This window comes from Anguilla rostrata, chromosome 19 (genome assembly GCF_018555375.3).
Source record: "Anguilla rostrata isolate EN2019 chromosome 19, ASM1855537v3, whole genome shotgun sequence".
Taxonomy (NCBI): domain Eukaryota; kingdom Metazoa; phylum Chordata; class Actinopteri; order Anguilliformes; family Anguillidae; genus Anguilla; species Anguilla rostrata.
The window spans coordinates 15550050-15570506 of NC_057951.1; the positions used below are offsets into that span (position 1 = coordinate 15550050).

At 46.7% G+C, this 20457-nt stretch overlaps 3 protein-coding genes and 1 long non-coding RNA gene across 11 annotated transcripts in view; 2 read left to right on the top strand and 2 right to left on the bottom strand.

The window, feature by feature from the left end:
- mettl25 (methyltransferase like 25) overlaps positions 1-8554 on the bottom strand; it is a 22332-nt gene extending 13778 nt beyond the window's left edge. Inside the window, exons 1-2 of the transcript XR_010327470.1 lie at positions 8460-8554; positions 1285-1316 (exon numbers count right to left, since the gene is read on the bottom strand). The gene's annotated coding sequence lies outside the window, so the exon portion shown is untranslated. The remainder of the gene's footprint in view (positions 1-1284; positions 1317-8459) is intronic.
- Positions 129-1831, top strand: ccdc59 (coiled-coil domain containing 59). The gene is made up of 4 exons (XM_064319357.1): positions 129-276; positions 577-886; positions 1124-1223; positions 1311-1831. The coding sequence occupies exons 1-4, from the start codon at positions 129-131 to the stop codon at positions 1485-1487; spliced, it is 735 nt and encodes a 244-aa protein (XP_064175427.1). The 3' UTR covers positions 1488-1831.
- cracr2ab (calcium release activated channel regulator 2Ab) lies at positions 3767-16237 on the top strand. 8 transcript variants are annotated; one of them, XM_064319347.1, is made up of 19 exons: positions 3767-3932; positions 5748-5906; positions 6257-6727; positions 7310-7421; positions 7759-7915; positions 8474-8620; positions 9300-9390; positions 9617-9712; positions 9860-10047; positions 11011-11082; positions 11279-11324; positions 12202-12281; positions 12554-12950; positions 13080-13215; positions 13336-13417; positions 13796-13910; positions 14233-14334; positions 14473-14549; positions 14882-16237. In XM_064319347.1, exons 3-19 carry the CDS (start codon positions 6527-6529, stop codon positions 14973-14975), a joined length of 2193 nt encoding a protein of 730 aa, XP_064175417.1. In that variant the 5' UTR covers positions 3767-3932; positions 5748-5906; positions 6257-6526; the 3' UTR covers positions 14976-16237. The 8 variants fall into 8 exon arrangements, with proteins under 8 accessions (XP_064175417.1, XP_064175416.1, XP_064175418.1 ...); XM_064319346.1 differs by having other exon boundaries at positions 5820-5906; XM_064319348.1 differs by having other exon boundaries at positions 5820-5881.
- Positions 16238-17749: 1512 nt separating this feature from the next.
- On the bottom strand, positions 17750-18338 carry LOC135246001 (uncharacterized). The gene is made up of 2 exons (XR_010327489.1): positions 18291-18338; positions 17750-17906 (listed from the first exon to the last, which is right to left on the bottom strand). It is a non-coding gene; the product is annotated as an uncharacterized LOC135246001 (long non-coding RNA).
- Between the last annotated feature and the right edge of the window lie 2119 nt (positions 18339-20457).

Consider the following 20457-nt stretch of genomic DNA (forward strand, 5'->3'; position numbering starts at 1 on the left):
TGCTCGTTTTCGTATTTTAATGTCTGAATTTAGCAAGAAACACGAAATGACGTAAATATGTTGCGACGAGGTCTCTGGAAAGAAAAAAAACGTGCAGTAGGTCCTAAACTACGCAATAAAGTTACGGAATGGAACCGCTTAATAAATTTGGGAAGAATACAGGAAAACACACTGCGAAGAATATAAATCAGGGGAAAAAACAGCTGCCAGGTTTCAAGAATAAAAAGCGCAAGTGGGTTCCAGAAGGAAAAATATTCGACGGAAGTGTACAAGAAGGTACCGACACGGTTTGGCTGTTAATGAGCACTCGTAACCCAAACCTGAATTCTGAGAAGCCAGCTAGCCAATTTGTTGATCTATTCAGTAATTTCAGCCTTGGGTGTGGAGTTTTAGATAATAGCTCGGCATATTAAGTAAACTAGTGAGGGAAATAACTATTTTACTAAGCAATGCGTTGTTAATGATGCGCTATGTTTACTAATTTTAGGGTGCACACTGCGCTGGCTAAAAAGAAATGTCGCCAGTGTTTGAAATGTGGCATGGTGGGAAGATAACTGACGAATCTCGCTTTTTCAGGGCAGGGTTTTGCTTTCAAACGGAAACAGAAAGCGCAACATGAGTACAACAAACTGCTCCTTAAGGAGAGGAGGAAAAATCCAGTTAAAACGTCATTCGAACACGGGTACCCAGAGCACCTGAAACATCTGTACCAGGCGGAAGCGGAACAGTTCAGAAAAGAGGAACAGATGAACCAACAGAGGAGGAGGAGGACTCCCGCAGCCGATGACGTTTCTGTAGAGGACACGCCCACCTCTCACGCTGCGTCCCAGTCTTCCTCCTCACCCGACCCGCCCCTTGCCCCGCCCGAGGTAGCAGAGTCCGGCAGGTAGAACACCTTTCACACCCCTGAACTTTTAAAGTACAAATGTACTACTGTGTAGTAATAATATATTCTAGCATGATTTATTTAAAGTGATGCAGTATGTACAACACAGGATTTAGAATACAAAACCTGGTTTGTAATGAGTAAGTACAGTTTCAGGCTGTGCTGTATGCAGGTATCTCTGGGCCTTGAGACTCTACATGTTTCTTGTTTATTCATAAGCATTCGTTTAACCCTCAGATTTAACCTGAGTAAGAAGAAGATGAGAAAGCTGACTTCTTATCAGAAAACAAGAGAGGAATATGAGAGAACCAAGGAGAAGCGAGCTAAAAAGAAAGAGGTAAGAGGACTTTTTTCTCCCGGTGCCGCAGTGAGAGACAGGAGGGCCGTTGAGCACTCACCTGAGCTTGTGTCCCTGTCGGTGCAGGAGGCCCTGCGGAACAAACAGCAGAGAGAGGAGGCGCTGAAGATCTACAAACAGAAGAAAATGCAGACGTACCAGATCCTGTGTAAAAAGACCAAAAAGGGCCAGCCCAATCTCAACCTGCAGATGGAGTACCTGCTTCAGAGAATCCACAATAAGACCCAAAATCAAACCAAGTGACCATCAGCCTGTGTCACCGCCACCCTGCAGGGAAACGCTGCACACACCTGGATTCAGCCAATCCCTGTGAGGTGAGACTTCACTGGAGCATGTGACTGAACACAGCACAGCCACTGGCTGGCAGGAGAGCAGAATTCAGCCCTTCGCCCGGTTGCCCAGGGAAATACTGTTTCACCACCTCTTTGCTCCAGCTGATGAATAAAACGTCTTTGAATATTTCGCATTGCTGGTTTATCTTTTGGGCTGAAATGGAAGGCATCAGAAACTGAACAAAACTGGCAATATGTAAATCAATATGGCTTTTGTGTTGTAGTACCCATGATTAAAAAATGTGAACTTGTGAATGACGTAAATGCTTTGGTTTTTACAATGTTTTAAATCCTTTAGACATTATGTTCTGCTAAACATAGTTTCTTACATTTTTATTGTGTTTATTATAGTTCTCTGTAAGTTATCAATACAGGAGTTGAACTTGCATTTTTGTGATTTCACATAACGTCTAAAATAGTTTTTCAGTGTACTTTCACTTTTTCACTTTACTTGTATACCACAAGGTGGCAGCAGACCACGAGAAACCCTGTATTGATACAGTAGTTTTACAGTAGTTTCTCAGTGCTTCCCAAATCAGGGACACAAGGTCTGAAAGTAATTGTCCTTTTAGGAATTTTTTTTAGATTACGCATTTTTGACTTTCAAATAAAATTCTAAATAAGGAATGTCTTCAAAGCCAATGGATGGGATCAAACTTTCGATTAGTTGAATTTTTGTAAAACCACCCAGAACAATTCATTCAGTTCTGATCATCTATTCCAGTTGTCCGAGAGAACCAGGTGATTTTAAAAACAAACGCCAGTGCAGCGCTGAATAAGTACCTCTGACATCAGTGCTTAGTGACACTGACGTCTGCCAGCATGTCCAACTGCAGTGGGAGGCAGCTCATTTAATTCAGAAGGCTCTATAAAACTGAACACCAAGCAGGTGTGCCAATCAGAGTGGCAATTATTCCTCCATTATGTACGTATGTATGTATGTGGGTATATATATATATATATATATAGTTGCACCTTTTTGCATAAAGAAAGGGTACGTACATTTAAATATTGGGAAGGTATTAGAATAAGTGCAGAATACTATCCCCAAAAGAGTTAACAATATTCAAACTTCAGTGGTTTTAAAAGAGTGGACACAGGGTATATTCTATATACATGTTCTTTCTTGAATAAGCTATTCTTCCTTAGAGGTGGATTTCCCTTTAGAAGAACATTTTATCTTCATTTTGTGTCGGTATTAGCTTATTATTTTCAGGGACTGCCTGAAAAATTTATGGGCATGAAAAACTAAATATGCTAAAATGGAATCTGGCCCTAAATGTTGCACATTGGTTTGCGTAAAAGTTGGTCCATGTGCATGCGCGCATACGCCGTAATCACCACGGTCGTGGCCAGCACCGGAATAATAAAACCTGAAAGCCAGAGAGGCGGATCGGCGGATGAAAGGACGTGCAGGCTTTGAAGTGTAGAACTGTACGAGGGCTCCATCTTTTCTGTGAAATTAATTAAGCCTGTTCACAGAATCCAGCTGCTAACACAATGCTAAAGAGCATAGATTCATTCATCTCATTACGTGTGAAGGGTCCACGGACTTAATGATGCTAAACACACCAGGGACCGGGAACAATTCACAAGCGCTTTTCTTTTTTTGTGTGAAATTGTGGTATTGTACTATTCTGATATATTTCAGATGTGACATTGGTGTATTTCTTCTGATATAAAATGTCTCAAATTTGGCAATAACATTCATTCTCATGTGAAATATTTTTCAGATTATATACCACTCCGATATTTTTTCTGATATTTGATATATCCAATGTAACACATATACTTTCTGATTTGTGACGAATTAGATTTGAAACTTTTTCTGTTTTGTGACTTATTTCGAATACGAGAAACGGAAAGCAGCGTGTAACGTGTAGACTTCGAATTTTCGGTTCTGGAATGCGATGGTCGGTCCGGTGTAACGGTAGCGTATGATTCCACAAAGCTAAAAGCTGTGTACGTCAATTGCCTACTCAAATTTTCAGCAGACCAGCGTCAGACACCATTCTGTAATCTACACATGTACGCGTTTTCTCAATCATAGATGTTGGCTAATCGCTCCGCTCACACGCTTTGCTACAAAATCACAGGGATGGTCAGCGGAACTGTCCTAACTGTTGCCATAGCTACGATGCGCAACACAATCTTCGTTTAAGTCCCACCCTCACTCAAGTCGCACTTGTGAGCCTCCAGGGGTGGCGGTGTGACTGCCCTGCACCTATTTATTCAGAGCTACACAACTAAGAACATAAGATTTAAACCTTCCAATGACAACTATCAATCAAACATTACGCGCGCGGCTCCTTCTGCGGTTTGGAGATTACCTGGGAGCTTGTAACCTAAATTAATGGTGCGTTTCTGTGTTTATTTCGCTGATATATTCATGCTTTGTACCTTTGTACGTACTGTTGTTTTCAACAATTAGTCTGTCTACTCAGCGAAGGATTATGCACTTTCGGAGTTTACGATCAGGAAGTTTACACGGTTTGCGCGTTGTGTCGTGTGCGCCTGAAGAGTAATTGCTGTACATAGTCGTGGTATTTTATGTTGGCGGGCCAACAACCCTGCTCCAAAAGTTAAGTTATTGGGATAAAATAATAAATATGCTAATTTGTGCGAAATGTGTGTGCTGTGGGATTAAGAAATGATTTGACGTTTTTGTTGTGATTATAGTCTTCTTTATTACTATAACAATATGAATTACAGAAGTGCATTAAAATAATAATTAACGATTATCAATGCAGCATGTGAGATGGTGACTGTGAAATGCAAATATGTTGCTGCCACCCTAATCACAGGTAGTAAATATTTAAAATGGCTGTTGTTTGACTGGCTAAACTTGAAACAGGGTCAGACTCTTGCGAAAGAAAGCTTAAACAGGACGTGACTGGCTGAAATATTTTGAGCTTACATCAGACGTTGTGACCATTTGCCCACCAAGACTTACCGGCAGGTCTTGACCCAGTTCAGGAGAATGTGGAGCTTAAGAACAGTGGCCAGAAAAGTTAATAATACTGTAGCCAACTGATTGCATACTGTACCATCTCTACCTCTCTCTGTTAAACTGACTGCATGCTGTACCATCTCTAACGCTCTCTGTTAAACTGGCTGCATGCTATACCATCTCTAACGCTCTCTGTTAAACTGGCTGCAGGATGTTTCTGGATTATTGCTTTTAAGGGTGGGGCTCCAGTCAGGTCCGTATCCTATTCGTCTCTTGTCTTTGGCACAAACCGCAGGACCGGTCCTCTACCTTCTCACGTCATTAAAAGCTGGAGAACAGCGTGGACTGAGAGGGTGAGAGCAGAATTTCAGCCCTCAGTCATGTGAACGCAAAGAGCCCTTAATGAAGCCAGATAACCCACTTCAGCCCTGCCAGCTGCACACACTCCACCAGCCATTTCAGCGCAACCACACGACAGGATACTCTGGGACCCCTATCCTCACAGGCTGCTTTAAACTCACAGGGCTGCTTTAAACTCACAGGACTGCTTTAAACTCACAGGCTGCTTTAAACTCACAGGACTGCTTTAAACTCACAGGGCTGATTTAAGCTCACAGGCTGCTTTAAACTCACAGGCTGCTTTAAACTCACAGGGCTGATTTAAACTCACAGGGCTGCTTTAAACTCACAGGGCTGCTTTAAACTCACAGGCTGCTTTAAACTCACAGGCTGCTTTAAACTCACAGGCTGCTTTAAGCTCACAGGCTGCTTTAAACTCACAGGCTGCTTTAAACTCACAGGACTGATTTAAACTCACAGGACTGATTTAAACCTTACACAATGTTCCTTTTTTAAAATGAAGACAGTTTCTACTGAAACACTTGTGCCAATAGACTGTACTGGTCTTATCTTGGGTCCGCCCCCTTTAAAAGCAGAACTGCGTGTTGAGTAAGCAGTTGTGACAGCCTGTGGATGCGAGCGATAGGACTGCACTGAGATCTCACTCTCTCACACTCTCTCACACTCTCTCTCACACACACACACACACACACACACCTGATCTTGCAGGCTTCACCACTGCTCCATTCTCACATCCCTTTTTGAGCTCTGTCCAAAGTAAACCCTGATGGCGGCTACGCGGATCTTCTCTGTCACCTCTGTCCAGGGTCACATGCTGTCTGACGAGAGCGTGGCGATGACGCAACATCCTGTTTGTTTTAGTGGGAGTGCCGTTCCACAGCAGAGTCTAATTACACCTTAAGGGCCCCACCCGTGCTCTCTGTCCTACCTCAGGCATTCAGAAGGAACAGGCCACTGTGACACTGGTCCCCATAAGGTCACGGAGGAGACCCACGGTTAGACCACAGGAGGCGGACTCAGGTCGTGTCCTCTGTATTTTTTTCATGTTCATTTCTAAAGCCTAATATTAAAAAAAAAAAAAAAAAATTCTTCAGTGAGAACATCAGCTGCAGTTCATTTAGGAGGGGAATGAATGGTCTTTAAAGTTCTCAAATGTAGGCCTAATCTACAGGCACATCTACATCATTTACACCCTAAAAAGCATCTTAAATTAAATGACTAAATGAAACAAAAAAAAGAGCATGCCTCTGCCTAACCCAACCCCCCCCACCCCCAGCCAAGTCTCTTGACCTTAGTTTTTTTTGGGTCCTGGTTATGCCCCCCCTCCATCCAGAATTTCTTATCTTTTCTTCTCTGCACTTTTCTCACAGGCTAATTAAAGAGGCGGTTGCTAAGCAACGAGGAGCAACAACATCGTCAAAGGGATCTGCTGCCATACTGATAGAGTGAGAGTGAAAGAGTGAGAGAGTGCGAGAGAGGGTGAAAGTAAGAGAGTGAGAGTGAAAGAGTGAGAGAGAAAGTGAGAGAGATTGAGAGTGAGTGAAAGAGTGTGAGAGCAGGTGAAAGTAAGAGAGTGAGAGAAGGAGAGAGTGAGATAGAAAGAGAGAGAGAGAGAGAGGGGGGGAGATTCTGACTAAAGCATGGCAGCGTTCACAACTCCCAGCTCCAGCAGGGTGAGCCGGGCGGCCCAGCCCAAGCCAGAGGCCCTGGGGCCGGGGCCAGGACTAGGGCAGAGCCAGGCCTCAGACACAGGCCTTACTGCCATGCTGGAGAAGACCCAGGAGTTCTTCCTCATCTGTGACATGGAGGACAAGGGATTCATCACACGCAGAGACATGCAGGTACGCGCGCGCGCCCACACACACACACACACACACCTAGTCACACACCTAGTCACACACCTAGTCTCACACACACACACACACACACACACACACACACACACACACACACACACACACACACACACACACACACACACACCCTACAGCCTGAACACCTCAGGCAGGGGAAACAGCTGCACGCTGAAGTTTGCAGAAGTGCTCTCTGCATTTTGCTTTCACATTTCTGCTGCTTTGATCTAAAATGATACATCGATTCCCAGAAACAGCCTGCTTTAAATGCTCAGGGATGGATCACATCTGATTACAGGCCTAATAAAGGGAACAAACTTGCTATAACGATGGTGTGCTGGGGTAAGGAGTGTGTGGTGCGTATGCGACTGCGTGGTGTGTATTTTCTGGTGTAAGGAGTGTGTGGTGTGTGTGTGCTGGGGTAAGGAGTGTGTGGTGCGTATGTGAGTGCGTGGTGTGTATTTTCTGGTGTAAGGAGTGTGTGGTGTGTGTGCGCTGGGGTAAGGAGTGTGTGTAAGGAGTGTGTGTGCTGGGGTAAGGAGTGTGTAAGGAGTGTGTGGCGTGTTTCAGAGACTTGGCGGAGAGCTGTCTCTAAGCTCAGACGAGCTGGAGAACGTCTTTGACACGCTGGACGCTGACGGAAATGGCTACCTCACACTGGACGAGTTCTCCTCGGGATTCAGTGAGTTTCCAGCCCTCCCGGAGTCACATGACCCCAGTGGACCAGTAGCATGCCAATGAAGAAGGCCAGACTATACTGTGTGACTATACATCTATACTGTGTTATATCTGTGCAGATCATCAGGGCAACTCAAAACAAAGCTTGTGAAGTACATGTGCAAAGTGTATGTGTATGACTGTGTGTAGTGTGTGTAGTACATGTGTTCAGTATGTGTACAGCATGGGTGTAGAATGTGTGTAGTATGCGTGTACAGTATGTGTGTAGAGTATGTGTTTAGTATGGGTAGAGTATGTGTGGGTTTAATACTTGTATAGCAGCCTCTGCTCTGCTGTCCCAGGCCAGTTCCTGTTTGGCCGGAGGGTTTCTGGGGCAGAGGTGGGGGGAGAGCTGTACCAGAGCCGGGGGGGGGAGAAGCTGTCTGGCAGTGAGGATGAGGAGGAGAGACATTTCTGCATGCTGATGGACAGCCTGGGAGCCAGCAACGTATTCCAGGAGTAAGAGCACTGCCACATACACACACTCACTATACACACACGCACGCACACACGCACGCTAGAAGGCTCAGGTCCCTGTCCTAACATCAAGGTCTTCCAACAGACAAACGATGGTCTCCTGGTCGTCCCACTGCGCTGCTGCACTCAGACGGATACTGCTTTACTGGCTCTGTCCTAGCAGCACAGCACAAACAGGTCATAATCAGGCACCGAGGCCTTCTGAGTGCAGCTCAGTGGTGAAGGCAGGAAGACCTTCATGAGCTGAACAGTTTAAGTGGAGTCACAGTGAGAACAGGACCTCTAAGAGCTTTCAACATCTTCAAAAAGCCTTGAGAAAAATTAGAGAAAATATTCAACCAATATTCAAATGCTGAATGGCATGTTCTTGTAATTATTTTTTAATGAGGTTTCTTGTAATTTCTATTAAAAATATTTCTTGCAGCCTCCTTCAGAAATGACTGTTTGCAGGGAAGGGCTGCCCAGAGCACACTCCGTTACACTCCCCCAATCCTCCACACCGAACCCATAACCCATGACCTCTGACCTCTGTGCTTCCAGCCCTGGGGAAGTGCGCAGTCTCTGGGCCCAGGTGCGTAGGGACGAGCCGCACCTTCTCTCCAACTTCGAGGAGTTCCTGGCCCGGGTCACCTACCAGATAAAGGAGGCCAATCAGGAGAAGAGAGACATGGAGAGCGCCCTGAAGAGGTGCGTGTGTGCACGTGTCTGAGCAGGTGTGTGTGTGTGTGAGAGAGAGAGCTGACCATCTGGTTCACCTATACAATCTTTCTTACTCAAAAGAATAACTGCCCAACCAAACATCTTCAGATTCAAAGTGCATCCACAACAGCTAATTTCACAGAGCAGTTCTTTTAGGGGGTGATTGTGGGCAGGGGGGGGCTTTAGGGTAATACCCTATAGAATGCTCAGTTATCCTTTATGAGTGACCAGTAATCTGCTGCCACACTGTAACAGAAACCAGACATGAGGCCAAGCTAACGCTGACTGGTCCAGTACACAATGGGAATAAAATGATTTATTTTCACATCGATTTAGTTTTTCCTGCACACACAGCTGAATGTTCCCAGCCCCAGGCAGGCTGCCCTGGCCTAAATACACACACGTGCTGCCTGCAGATTGGCTAATGGGTCCACTCAAACCCGAGGACTGAAGGAAGAAAGACATTATGGGATTCATGTGACTGTTTTTTCAAATCTCCCATGCCCAATGTTACCGTACTAAAGCTGAAAAGAGAGAGAGTCAAAGAGATTGACTTTGATTTCTTAATTTATCTAAAATATAACAAAAAAAAATTAAATAGGAATTTATTGAAGCTAGAACAGACAGAAATATATTTTTACAGTGAAAATCTGTTTGATTTGTGCAGGAAAGCTGCCACACATGATGATGAAATTCAGCGCCTGTATGAAGAGATGGAACTGCAGATCACATCCGAGAAGGACAGGGCGCTCCTGCAGGTAGAAGCACATGCACTCTACACCAGGAAGGCTGCTAGTAGCCTTATGTGAATCGATATATGGCCTGCAGTGAACTGAAAGGTCAAAGGTCAGTAAGAGCCTTTAAACTGCAGTCAGGGTCAGCTCTGGCCCCCGGTCCCTGTGGTTAAAAGCCCCGCCCCCCGCCCCCCTGCCCCCCCCGCTCATGGCTTCCTTCCCATCATGCTCTCTACCCGTGTCTGTGCAGGACTCAGAGCGCTTCCTGTCCCGCAGACAGGACCTGGAGACCCAGCTGACCAACAAGGAGCAGGAACTGCAGCTGCTCTTCAGGAAGGAGAGGAGGGTGAGCAGCCATACCCCCCCAGCCACGCCCCCGCCACGCCCACTGCCACGCCATCTCACATCTCACTGCCCCCTGTCTTCTGTGTGTGTGTATGTGCTGAATATGTGTGTGTGCTTGTGTATGTGCTGAATACGTGCGTGCGCGCAGTTGGACCTGCAGTGTCAGGAGCTGCAGAGTAAACAGCAGGAGAGCAGGGTGGAGAACGTGAAACTCAAACAGACCAATGAGGGGCTGCAGAGGGAGCTCAGACACACCAGCCAGGAGCTCCGCCTCACCCAGGAGCAGCTGTGTGTGCTGCAGGAGCAGTCCTCTCGCCTGCACCAGGAGAGAGAGATGTGCGTACCCTGCTGCTCCCTAATCTCACTCTGTACCCTGCTGCTCCCTATCATCACTCTGTACCCTGCTGCTCCCTAATCTCACTCTGTACCCTGCTGCTCCCTAATCTCACTCTGTACCCTGCTGCTCCCTAATCTCTCACTGTACCCTGCTGCTCCCTAATCTCTCACTGTACCCTGCTGCTCCCTAATCACACTCTGTCCCCTGCTGCTCCCTAATCACACTCTGTCCCCTGCTGCTCCCTAATCTCACTCTGTCCCCTGCTGCTCCCTAATCTCACTCTGTCCCCTGCTGCTCCCTAATCACACTCTGTACCCTGCTGCTCCCTAATCTCACTCTGTACCCTGCTGCTCCCTAATCTCACTCTGTCCCCTGCTGCTCCCTAATCTCACTCTGTCCCCTGCTGCTCCCTAATCTCACTCTGTCCCCTGCTGCTCCCTAATCTCACTCTGTACCCTGCTGCTCCCTAATCTCACTCTGTACCCTGCTGCTCCCTAATCTCACTCTGTACCCTGCTGCTCCCTAATCTCACTCTGTACCCTGCTGCTCCCTAATCTCACTCTGTACCCTGCTGCTCCCTAATCTCACTCTGTCCCCTGCTGCTCCCTAATCTCACTCTGTACCCTGCTGCTCCCTAATCACACTCTGTACCCTGCTGCTCCCTAATCTCACTCTGTACCCTGCTGCTCCCTAATCTCACTCTGTACCCTGCTGCTCCCTAATCTCACTCTGTACCCTGCTGCTCCCTAATCTCACTCTGTCCCCGCTGCTCCCTAATCTCCATCATTCCCTGCATGCCTGACTGCACTCTTACCATATTTCCCACACAGTCACACTGGACCAGTCATGCACACAGTCACACTGGATCACTCCTACACACAGTCACACTGGACCACTCATGCACACACAGTCACACTGGAAGCGGACAGTGTGAGTGAATCTTGCCCTGTTCTTGGTCACAGGGAGCTGTACAGAGTGACAGAGGGGATGCAGAGAGAGAGAGCCACTCTACTCAAACAGCTAGAGCTCCTCAGGTAAAGCAAACACAGTTGTGCTGCCATCTGCTGGACTCCATGGGGTATGACACCATCACTGTGGAAAATAATAAAGTAATTCAGCAGTAATGCAGTGGTTTAACAGTGGGTCTTAGGACCGAGCTGCAGGAAGAGGTACATCAGAGTGCTCTATAAAACTGTCTGCAACATGTCTTTCCCCCTAAATACTCTCCAGGGAAATGAACAAACACTTGCAAGACGAACGGGACGTGTGCTACCTGGTAAGTGCTAATGTGCAGCAGCTGACTGCATTCACACAGCTGGACACCTCAGCTCACTGACTGAACCCTGCCTGTAACCGGGGAGGGCAACGTGCAGGAATCCTCAGCTCACTGACTGAACCCTGCCTGTAACCGGGGAGGGCAAAGTGCAGGAATCCTCAGCTCACTGACTGAACCCTGCCTGTAACCGGGGAGGGCAACGTGCAGGAATCCTCAGCTCACTGACTGAACCCTGCCTGTAACCGGGGAGGGCAAAGTGCAGGAATCTCAGCTCATTGACTGAACCCTGCCTGTAAAACCGGAGGCAACGTGCAGGAATCCTCAGCTCACTGACTGAACCTGCCTGTAACCGGAGGCAACGTGCAGGAATCCTCAGCTCACTGACTGAACCCTGCCTGTAACCGGGGAGGGCAACGTGCAGGAATCCTCAGCTCACTGACTGAACCCTGCCTGTAACCGGGGAGGGCAAAGTGCAGGAATCCTCAGCTCACTGACTGAACCCTGCCTGTAACTGGGGAGGGCAACGTGCAGGAATCCTCAGCTCATTGACTGAACCCTGCCTGTAACCGGGGAGGGCAACGTGCAGGAATTACCTTCAGACAAGACCCCGTCTAAAACAGACTAAAATATCATCTATAAGGGCTGCTGCCTGTTCCTATACAGACAAACATGATGCAGACATTAATAATAAATGCAGAGCTATAAGCTGATGTGTCTGTATTCACAACACATTTTAATTAATGATGATGAGCATTATTTGCATCCAGTAATTACATGTAATTCTATATTATATTATTAATCAATAATAAAAACTATTGTTAGTATTGCTATTGCTTCATCATAACGCCCGGATGACATGCTTTTGGTTTCTCTTCAGAATTCGCAGAAAAGACATTCCCGCAAGCAGAGGCCTGGTTTAGGCGCTCTGAAAAGCACAGAGAGGACACAGAGAGGAAGGTAGGCTTTTGCACACAGAAGCTAAAGTTAGCGGGTGTTAGCGGGGGCTGTTGGGCGTTAGCGGCGTCTGTCCAATATTTGGCAAAATATCAAAAACTATTTCAATAAAATCTAGAATCCCACCTGTATTATAAAGTGCACAGCTGGGAATATGAGAGAGAGCATCAGCTCAAACTGCTGCATGACAGGACAGCTGTGGAGCTGTTTTAACTGCTCTGACAGCACGAGAGGGCTGCAGTTCAGTGAAATCTGAAAACACCCCTCCCCTTCAGTGAGGAAGAGGAGGAGATCCCCCCGGCCTCCAGCACGTGGCGCTCAGAGGACGCGACTGGCCAGGACCTGGTGGTGAGCCAGGAGGGCGGGGCCGTGAGGAACAGGTGGGGCCAGCAGCCACTGCAGCGAATCATGTCCATCGAGGAAGACCCCCTCCCTCAGCCGCTACAGCCCGGGTACGAGGCCCAGCTGCAGGACTGGAGCGAGGACGAAGAGGAGGAGGAAGAGGAGCGCACTGACCTGGAGACGAGCCGCATCCGTCCTGCCACCGCCACCACCGTCCCGGATGCTCCACTGCACCCCCTGCCCGCCGGGCACAGGGCCGCCCCCCTCACCCGCAGGGACACTCCCCCATCTCCAAGGGGACAGCCTGTCGGCAAGGAAACCATCCAGCATGTAAGCACAGTCTATACAGCCAGGAGGAGACAAACTGACATCACAGCACCATTTTACCATAGAAGTCCTTTCACTTTCCTATCCCCCCCTCCCACCCATCTCTGTGCCTGTGTCTGTGCCCCCCCCCAGGAGGAGGCGGCAGTGACCTGCACACCAGACCGCCTGTTCAAGGTAGTGCTGGTGGGGAACTCCAGCGTGGGCAAGACCTGCCTGCTGCGCCGTTTCTGTGACAACTGTTTCCAACCGGGCACCATCGCCACCGTGGGTGGGTATTACAGTCCTTTACCACACCATAAAACCACATCATAACTGCGTTATCACATCAAGATACGCAAAGGGTCCTGGCCTTAGTGCAGTTTTCTGTGTGTGTTTGCATCCACCCCAGGCATTGACTACAGTGTGAAGACAATAACAGTGGAGAACAGCCAGGTGGCGCTGCAGATGTGGGACACAGCAGGACAGGAACGGTGAGCTTTGAGAGGAGTTTAGCCCCTCCCCTCTCAGGTGACCTGCCCGCCAGCTCAAACACTCAGGCTAGCCTGAAAACAGCTGTCCCTTAGACTGTGACACCATGTCTGAAACGATTATAAAGTTCTGTCATTGTGCTACATCCCACTGATATTTTTATTTAGACATGCCATTACTGGTAAGCCTTAAAATGTGCGGTTTAAATACCACTTTGGACTTGTGTGCCATAACCACAGACAGCCGCATGTCAGAAAGTTCGTTTCACGCATTTCACTTTTGTCCATCGCCGGAGGGGGGAAGGAGCAGCCGTAGCTGACAGCAGGGTGAGAAGGGTTCCACTCTGCGCTGCTGACCCCCCCCCTCACCCCCCCCCACAGGTACCGCAGCATCACCAAGCAGTTCTTCCGCAAGGTGGACGGCGTGGTGGTCATGTATGACATCACCGCTGAGCAGAGCTTCACCGCAGTGAGGCAATGGCTGAGCAGCGTGCGGGTGAGTCGAGCCCCACCCTGCCCCGTCCAGACCCCACCCCACCTGCCCCGCACCACCCCACCCTGCCCCGTCCAGACCCCACCCCACCTGCCCCGCACCACCCCACCCAGCGGCGTCCAGACCCCACCCCACCTGCCCCGCACCACCCCACCCAGCGCCATCCAGCCCTGCCCCACCTCATCCCATCACACCCAACCTGCCCTGCCCCACCCCATCCTGTCCAGCCCAGCCCAGCCCAGCCCAGCCCCGTCCCATCCCGCCCCGCCCCGCCACAGGAGGCAAAATCAGCAATTGGGAAGAGCCCTCTGTGTCTGTCCAACAGGAAGGGGCAGGAGACGACATTCCCATCATGCTCCTGGGGAACAAAACGGACAGGCCAGGCGAAAGGGAGGTGGAGACTGGAGCGGGCGAGAGACTGGCCAAGGTTGGTGAGCTCTGCAGGGGCTGTACCAGCACCGCACTCAGAAAGCAGCCATTTTGAAACGGATACATTTCATTACAGGTTTTCCCCTCATAAACTGAGCGCATGTTGCTTCTGTAACATCTGACCCTCCGCGTTTAGGAATCCCACTTCATCTTCTACGAGTGCAGCGCCTTCTCTGGCCACAACGTCACAGAGTCCATGACTCACCTGGCTATGTAAGTACCCAGCAACCTGGCTATGTAAGTACCCAGCAACCTGGCTATGTAAGTACCCAGCAACCTGGCTAAGTACCCAGTAACCTGGAAAGCAAAGGCTTGTGTGTAGGGCCACAGATCAGAGGGACGGAGGAGTGCATTGTGGGAAGGCTCAAAAGCACCGCCCTCTATCTGTTTGTTACACTCCACAATCCAGACTGCACTACAAAAACTAAAAAAGGGCCTCTTTCCATGTTTAACCAGTTCATTGCTTTTGTAAAACCATAATATTTAATTTTAAGCCTTGTGTAAAATAATCTGATTTCAGTGCGTTTTGCTGTGTGATTCCGCAGGATTCTGAAGGAGCAGGAGGACAAAGAGAAGGAGAAGACAGTGCAGTTGGTGGGCGATGCCCCCAAAAAACGTTCCTGCTGCTCAAGACAGTAGAGCCCCCCCAGACCCCCCCGGTCTGCAGTCACATCTCCTCCAGTCTCGGACACGCACGCACGCACACACACACGCACGTATGCACGCACACAGTGTGCAGTAAAGCAAGCTGCTTCAGAACAGCCAGTGAAGCCAAAAAGCATGCCATGATCACTTCCATATGGAGAAGAGAGCTAACACAGGCCACACAGGCTAACACAGTTAAACTGTACATAAAGGATCTTCCTCTGACTCATGTCTGAGCTAGCTTCACTTAACGCACTGCCAGGTGAAGAGAACAGGCGACTGATAGCGCATACCTGTGTGGACCCTTCTACAGCACAGAGCGCATGCCTGTGTGGACCCTTCTACAGCACAGAGCACATGCCTGTGTGGACCCTTCTACAGCACAGATCACATACCTGTGTGGACCCTTCTACAGCACAGAGCACAAAGCCTGTGTGGCTACAGCACAGAGCACATACCTGTGTGGACCCTGCTACAGCACAGAGCACATACCTGTGTGGACCCTTCTACAGCACAGAGCACATACCTGTGTGGACCCTTCTACAGCACAGAGCACAAAGCCTGTGTGGCTACAGCACAGAGCAGTGACATGCAGAACATTAGGACTGGACTTTACAAATGGGGACAAGACGAGCAAAAGATTCTCAAATTGTGTATTTATCTGCAATCAATTTCTCTACTTCAGTAGTCGATTGATAAAGTAGCAACTATTTCTTTATCTGTTAATCTCAGAATTAAAATCTAACACTAAATCCAAGTAACAGAATCAATTTCATACACCAAATTTAGAGCTCTACTATCTTCACACACAGTTCGGCTAAAGCAGCACGCACAGTTTGGCTAAAGTAGCACACAGTTAGGCTATTAATTTATGAGCGTGGTATTCATTCAACAGTCCGTCCATCCACAAAATTGGTTTGTTCATTTAAGTTTCTCATTGTGTACAACCATCAGAACGGTACTAGAAAAAAGGACTGTTTGAAATTCAGCACACTAATTTCACTGAATGTCCATGCAGCTGGCTTGACTATCATCTCCATATCAAGTCCCTAATTATATGTACAGTTCTCCATACAAAAATGTTTATTAATAACATATCATTTAAGGTCTGCGGGGTGTTATATTTAAGTACGGTGTAGGCCTACTGTTTAGAATGAACTGTGTATTGTATTTACTGTTGTGAGTGATATGGTGATTTACAAGTTAATTTGTGTTTATAATCCTTAAAGTCAGAATAAATGGCAATTATCACTGTCCGTCTGACCAGCATCGTGTACCTGTTTCAGCCTCTCACAATGTAATCCTTCCTGTTTCTCACAGAAGCACACATTCCCCTTGAAAGCACTCCAACAGGATCTTCTCCCAGCACTCATTTCCTTCTTTTGCCAGTTTCAGATATACACTGTACCTCACTGTGAGGAATTCTCTCTCTTCAGCTAAGGCCCTCAGAGGGACACAGACAGAATGATTACGAACAGGACTGCTCAGATATGCGATGCATCTGTCGCTCTGTCCCAGAAAAACGCATTCCTTCAGACAGCTTCTAGGCCTACGTCAGATTTCCGGTGCAAACCGGACCAGCCGGAGACTGCACTTCATGAGAACACAGCAGAATGAACCTGTGCTGACACTTATTAATAACCTAACTAACTGACAAAGCGCAAATCCTTCTCAGAGTTGATAAATGCTTGATCCTCCTCAGGATGTGTAGCTAGTTCATTGAAAACGTTCTGTCACATTTCTCGACAGGATTAGGAAAGCTCACCTGCGTTTGTAATGGGCGCTCTCCGTTCAGAAGGATGCAGGTCTACACAGCGGCGCCTGAATGTTTGAAAGCACCAACCAGCCTGCCTGCAGAAAGCTGGGGAATCTCCACCAGTATGATCTCCATGGAGAGGACTTGAATCACGACACCTCCATGTGGACCCAATGCAAAAGTGGAAGGACCGGAAATTGCGTAACCTCTACACCACTAATAGAAGTCACCTGGCCTCCATTATTTAGGAAACGAGTTTACGATGTTACCACTTGTATATCGAGTAGTTAATGATTGCTTACCAGTTTTAATTAACGGTCAATAATTATCTGGTTACAACGCGGTACTTAGCTACGTTAAGATAACACCCTTAGTGCTCAGTAGCCTACAATAAGCCGGACGTAATGCGGGCTTCATGACTTTTAATGTATAAATTATACAATGCATATTTTAATGACTGTTTAGTAAAATGTACACATATTCACTGTAGCGTTACAGTAGGCCTATAATTAGTTTTTAGAAGTGTCTCAGTATGCTGCGACCCCGCGACATCCTACCCTCGCATCTACGATACCATTTGTTTACTTTAAAAGGGAGTTGTCATCTCTGGAGACACTCACACCTGCTTGTCTGCTTTTACGATATATCCGTTTGGTGTTTCTCATGGAATATTGATAGCTGATAGCTTCTAATGAGCAATGAGTTTATGACAATTTAAGTATTCATGTCTAATTAGAATATTTTTATTAAGCTCATTTAACCTTACCGAAGTCACCCGAGTATAAATCTCACTCCTGGATTAGATGCACCAACGCTATTTAAATATACGCTTTCATGTCGCCGAAAAGCAGATAACGATTGACCACATTCAAACACTGAGTCATAACTGTGGACACTTAAATCCCAGATGTAGTTGTAGCCTACACCAAAGAATCATAATTCCTCAGGAAATCATGCAGCAATGAGACATGTCAAAATTTGAATAGGCTTAATAAAATGAGACAAAAACCACTTGTTACAATAGATTTTTCTATAATCAAACATCCAAAATAAATACAATCAAGACTATCACATTTCTTCAGCCTTTAATGGTGGAATCCACGGGCCATGGCAAATTCTGGCCGATAGCAGCTAAAGCCCTCATTCTTTTCCAAGATCCTGATGATGACCTTTAAAACAGAAAATACAAGTCACTAGTCCCATTTACACATCAATGTTATTGTTTATCATGTAATCAAAAGCAGATAGCAATAACTCAGCATGCACATCTATGATATCAAAGAGGTAGCCCATCATGATGATTTCACCTCTGCCAATTTTTTTTATTGCACACTGGTAGCAGATGCTATCAGCTTCTGTCTTAATATATTTGACAGTCTTAATATATTTAATACATTTACATATTTAAACAATCTGACATAACTTATTTCGTATTGCACTTTTCAAAACCCTGGTTACAAGTGCTTTACATTTAGATAATATTAAAGAGAATTGTTAAGCTTTGCAAGAACAGAGTAAAACAAATGTCAGAATAATTTAACTGATTCATTTACCTGACTCTATGTCAAGTTTTTGGTGATTTGCTCTGACAGTAGGGGAGAACAGTTTGTTTGGGTCACGTGACTTCCGTTCGTGGTGTGGAGGTTACGTAATTTTCAGTCATTCCACTTCGTTATTGGACCACAGCTGTATTATAAACGTGATTTCGCATCCATCTATATCAAAAAAAGGCTTTTAAAATTTTCCCACAAAAACACTTTATTGATCATAAAATTCTTAAAACACATTATAATTCATTTATTTCACCACAGCTGTATTATAAACACGATTTCGCATCCATCTGTACCAAAAAACGGCTTCTAACATTTTTTACATGAAAACGGTTTCTCAACGGTTTTTCAAACTCCACTCTACAACCACAGACTCTAACAGTATATTGTAGTACACATTTTTAACTATTGCAAAAAAAATTATAAAATACATCAGTGTTTTATCATTTTCAAATTTTATGTAGACAAACCTCACATTTACCATGCTTGTTGCAGACTTGAATAATTAATAATCTATGAGTAAACATTCTTGATGAAAACACACCTAATACTAAAAATAAATTACCATATTTTCCAAGTCACTCTCAATAGCATATCGGTCCAAGAAACCGTTTTCAAGAAACCAATCATTTAGCCTGTATAGGTGAGCAACACATGTGGCAGGTACAGGACTATAGCTGCACCTGTCAGTTCCAGATGTGAGAACGCATATGTGCTCTCCAGGTCTGAAGGAGAGGGAGGGCTGGCTGGCTTTAGTGCTCATGTGGACCCACGCTTCTCTCAGCAGAACAATGTTGATGCTGCTTTTCAGACCTGCAGCGATCCATCCTGCTGCTTTTCAGACCAGCAGCGATCCATCCTGCTGCTTTTCAGACCAGCAGCGATCCATCCTGCTGCTTTTCAGACCAGCAGCGATCCATCCTGCTGCTTTTCAGACCAGCAGCGATCCATCCTGCTGCTTTTCAGACCTGCAGCGATCCATCCTGCTGCTTTTCAGACCAGCAGCGATCCATCCTGCTGCTCCTGAACTCCGCTCCAGGGCGAAGGACGACTCGTCTTCCCAATCCTTTGCGTTCAGAAGGTAGAGAGGGCTGTCCTCTACAGCCAAGCCTGGCTTCTGGGACATGTTAGTGTGTGACCAGATGGCACTGAAAGTACATAGTGCTTGGTATACGTGTGAGCTGCAGTGTAAATGTACTTTGGAAACTGCAGGATTTAAAAAAATGGACTTCAACACCTCAAACTAACAGTGCTGTATTAATTTGTACTATACAGGCTGCTCAATTCAAGCGTGTCCTCAGTCGAGACATTCTTGTGTGCAGTATCTTCGGAGTGCTGCCGCAGAGTCCACCTTTTGAAGTGCTTTTAAGAAGGGTTCGTAATTTCAATGTCTCCAATCTCTTACTACAGGAATGAATGCGAATTGATCAGCGAGCTTTGCTGTAAGCATTATTCTCAACATAATACCAGGTAAAAGAAAATAAATTAATAAAAGAACAAAACCAATAAGCCATGTCACAGTCTTAACAGTACTGGCCACCAGATATGAACTGCTTAATACAGATATGAAGCGCGTTTCCTTATTTTATCCAGCAGATGGCACCCTTACCCCATTGGTTGCAAACAGTTGCAGGATTAGATTGCTTTTTTTTGGGTCAGTGTAGGAACCACAAAGGAAGACTGCCATTTAAGACGCGAGACAAAGTCTGCTGCTGGAGAAACGGCCATGTTTCTGACCAATCGGAAGAGAGGAAACAGGAGAAAAAGCGCAAGGATGGTGATAACGAAGATGTTTCACTCACAGCATGGAAAATAACCTTGCATCCCACAGATTTAAGGTAATGTTAACTTGATATTTAAGATAAGTTTAATTTCAGACACTTTACTGTGGGACTGCGTGTGCCTCTTTACTGTGGGACTGCGTGTGCCTCTTTACTGTGGGACTGCGTGCGTGTGCCTCTTTACTGTGGGACTGCGTGCGTGTGCCTCTTTACTGTAGGACTGCGTGCGTGTGCCTCTTTACTGTGGGACTGCGTGCGTGTGCCTCTTTACTGTAGGACTGCGTGCGTGTGCCTCTTTACTGTGGGACTGCATGCGTGTGCCTCTTTACTGTGGACTGCGTGGTGTGCCTCTTTACTGTGGACTGCGTGCGTGTGCCTCTTTACTGTGG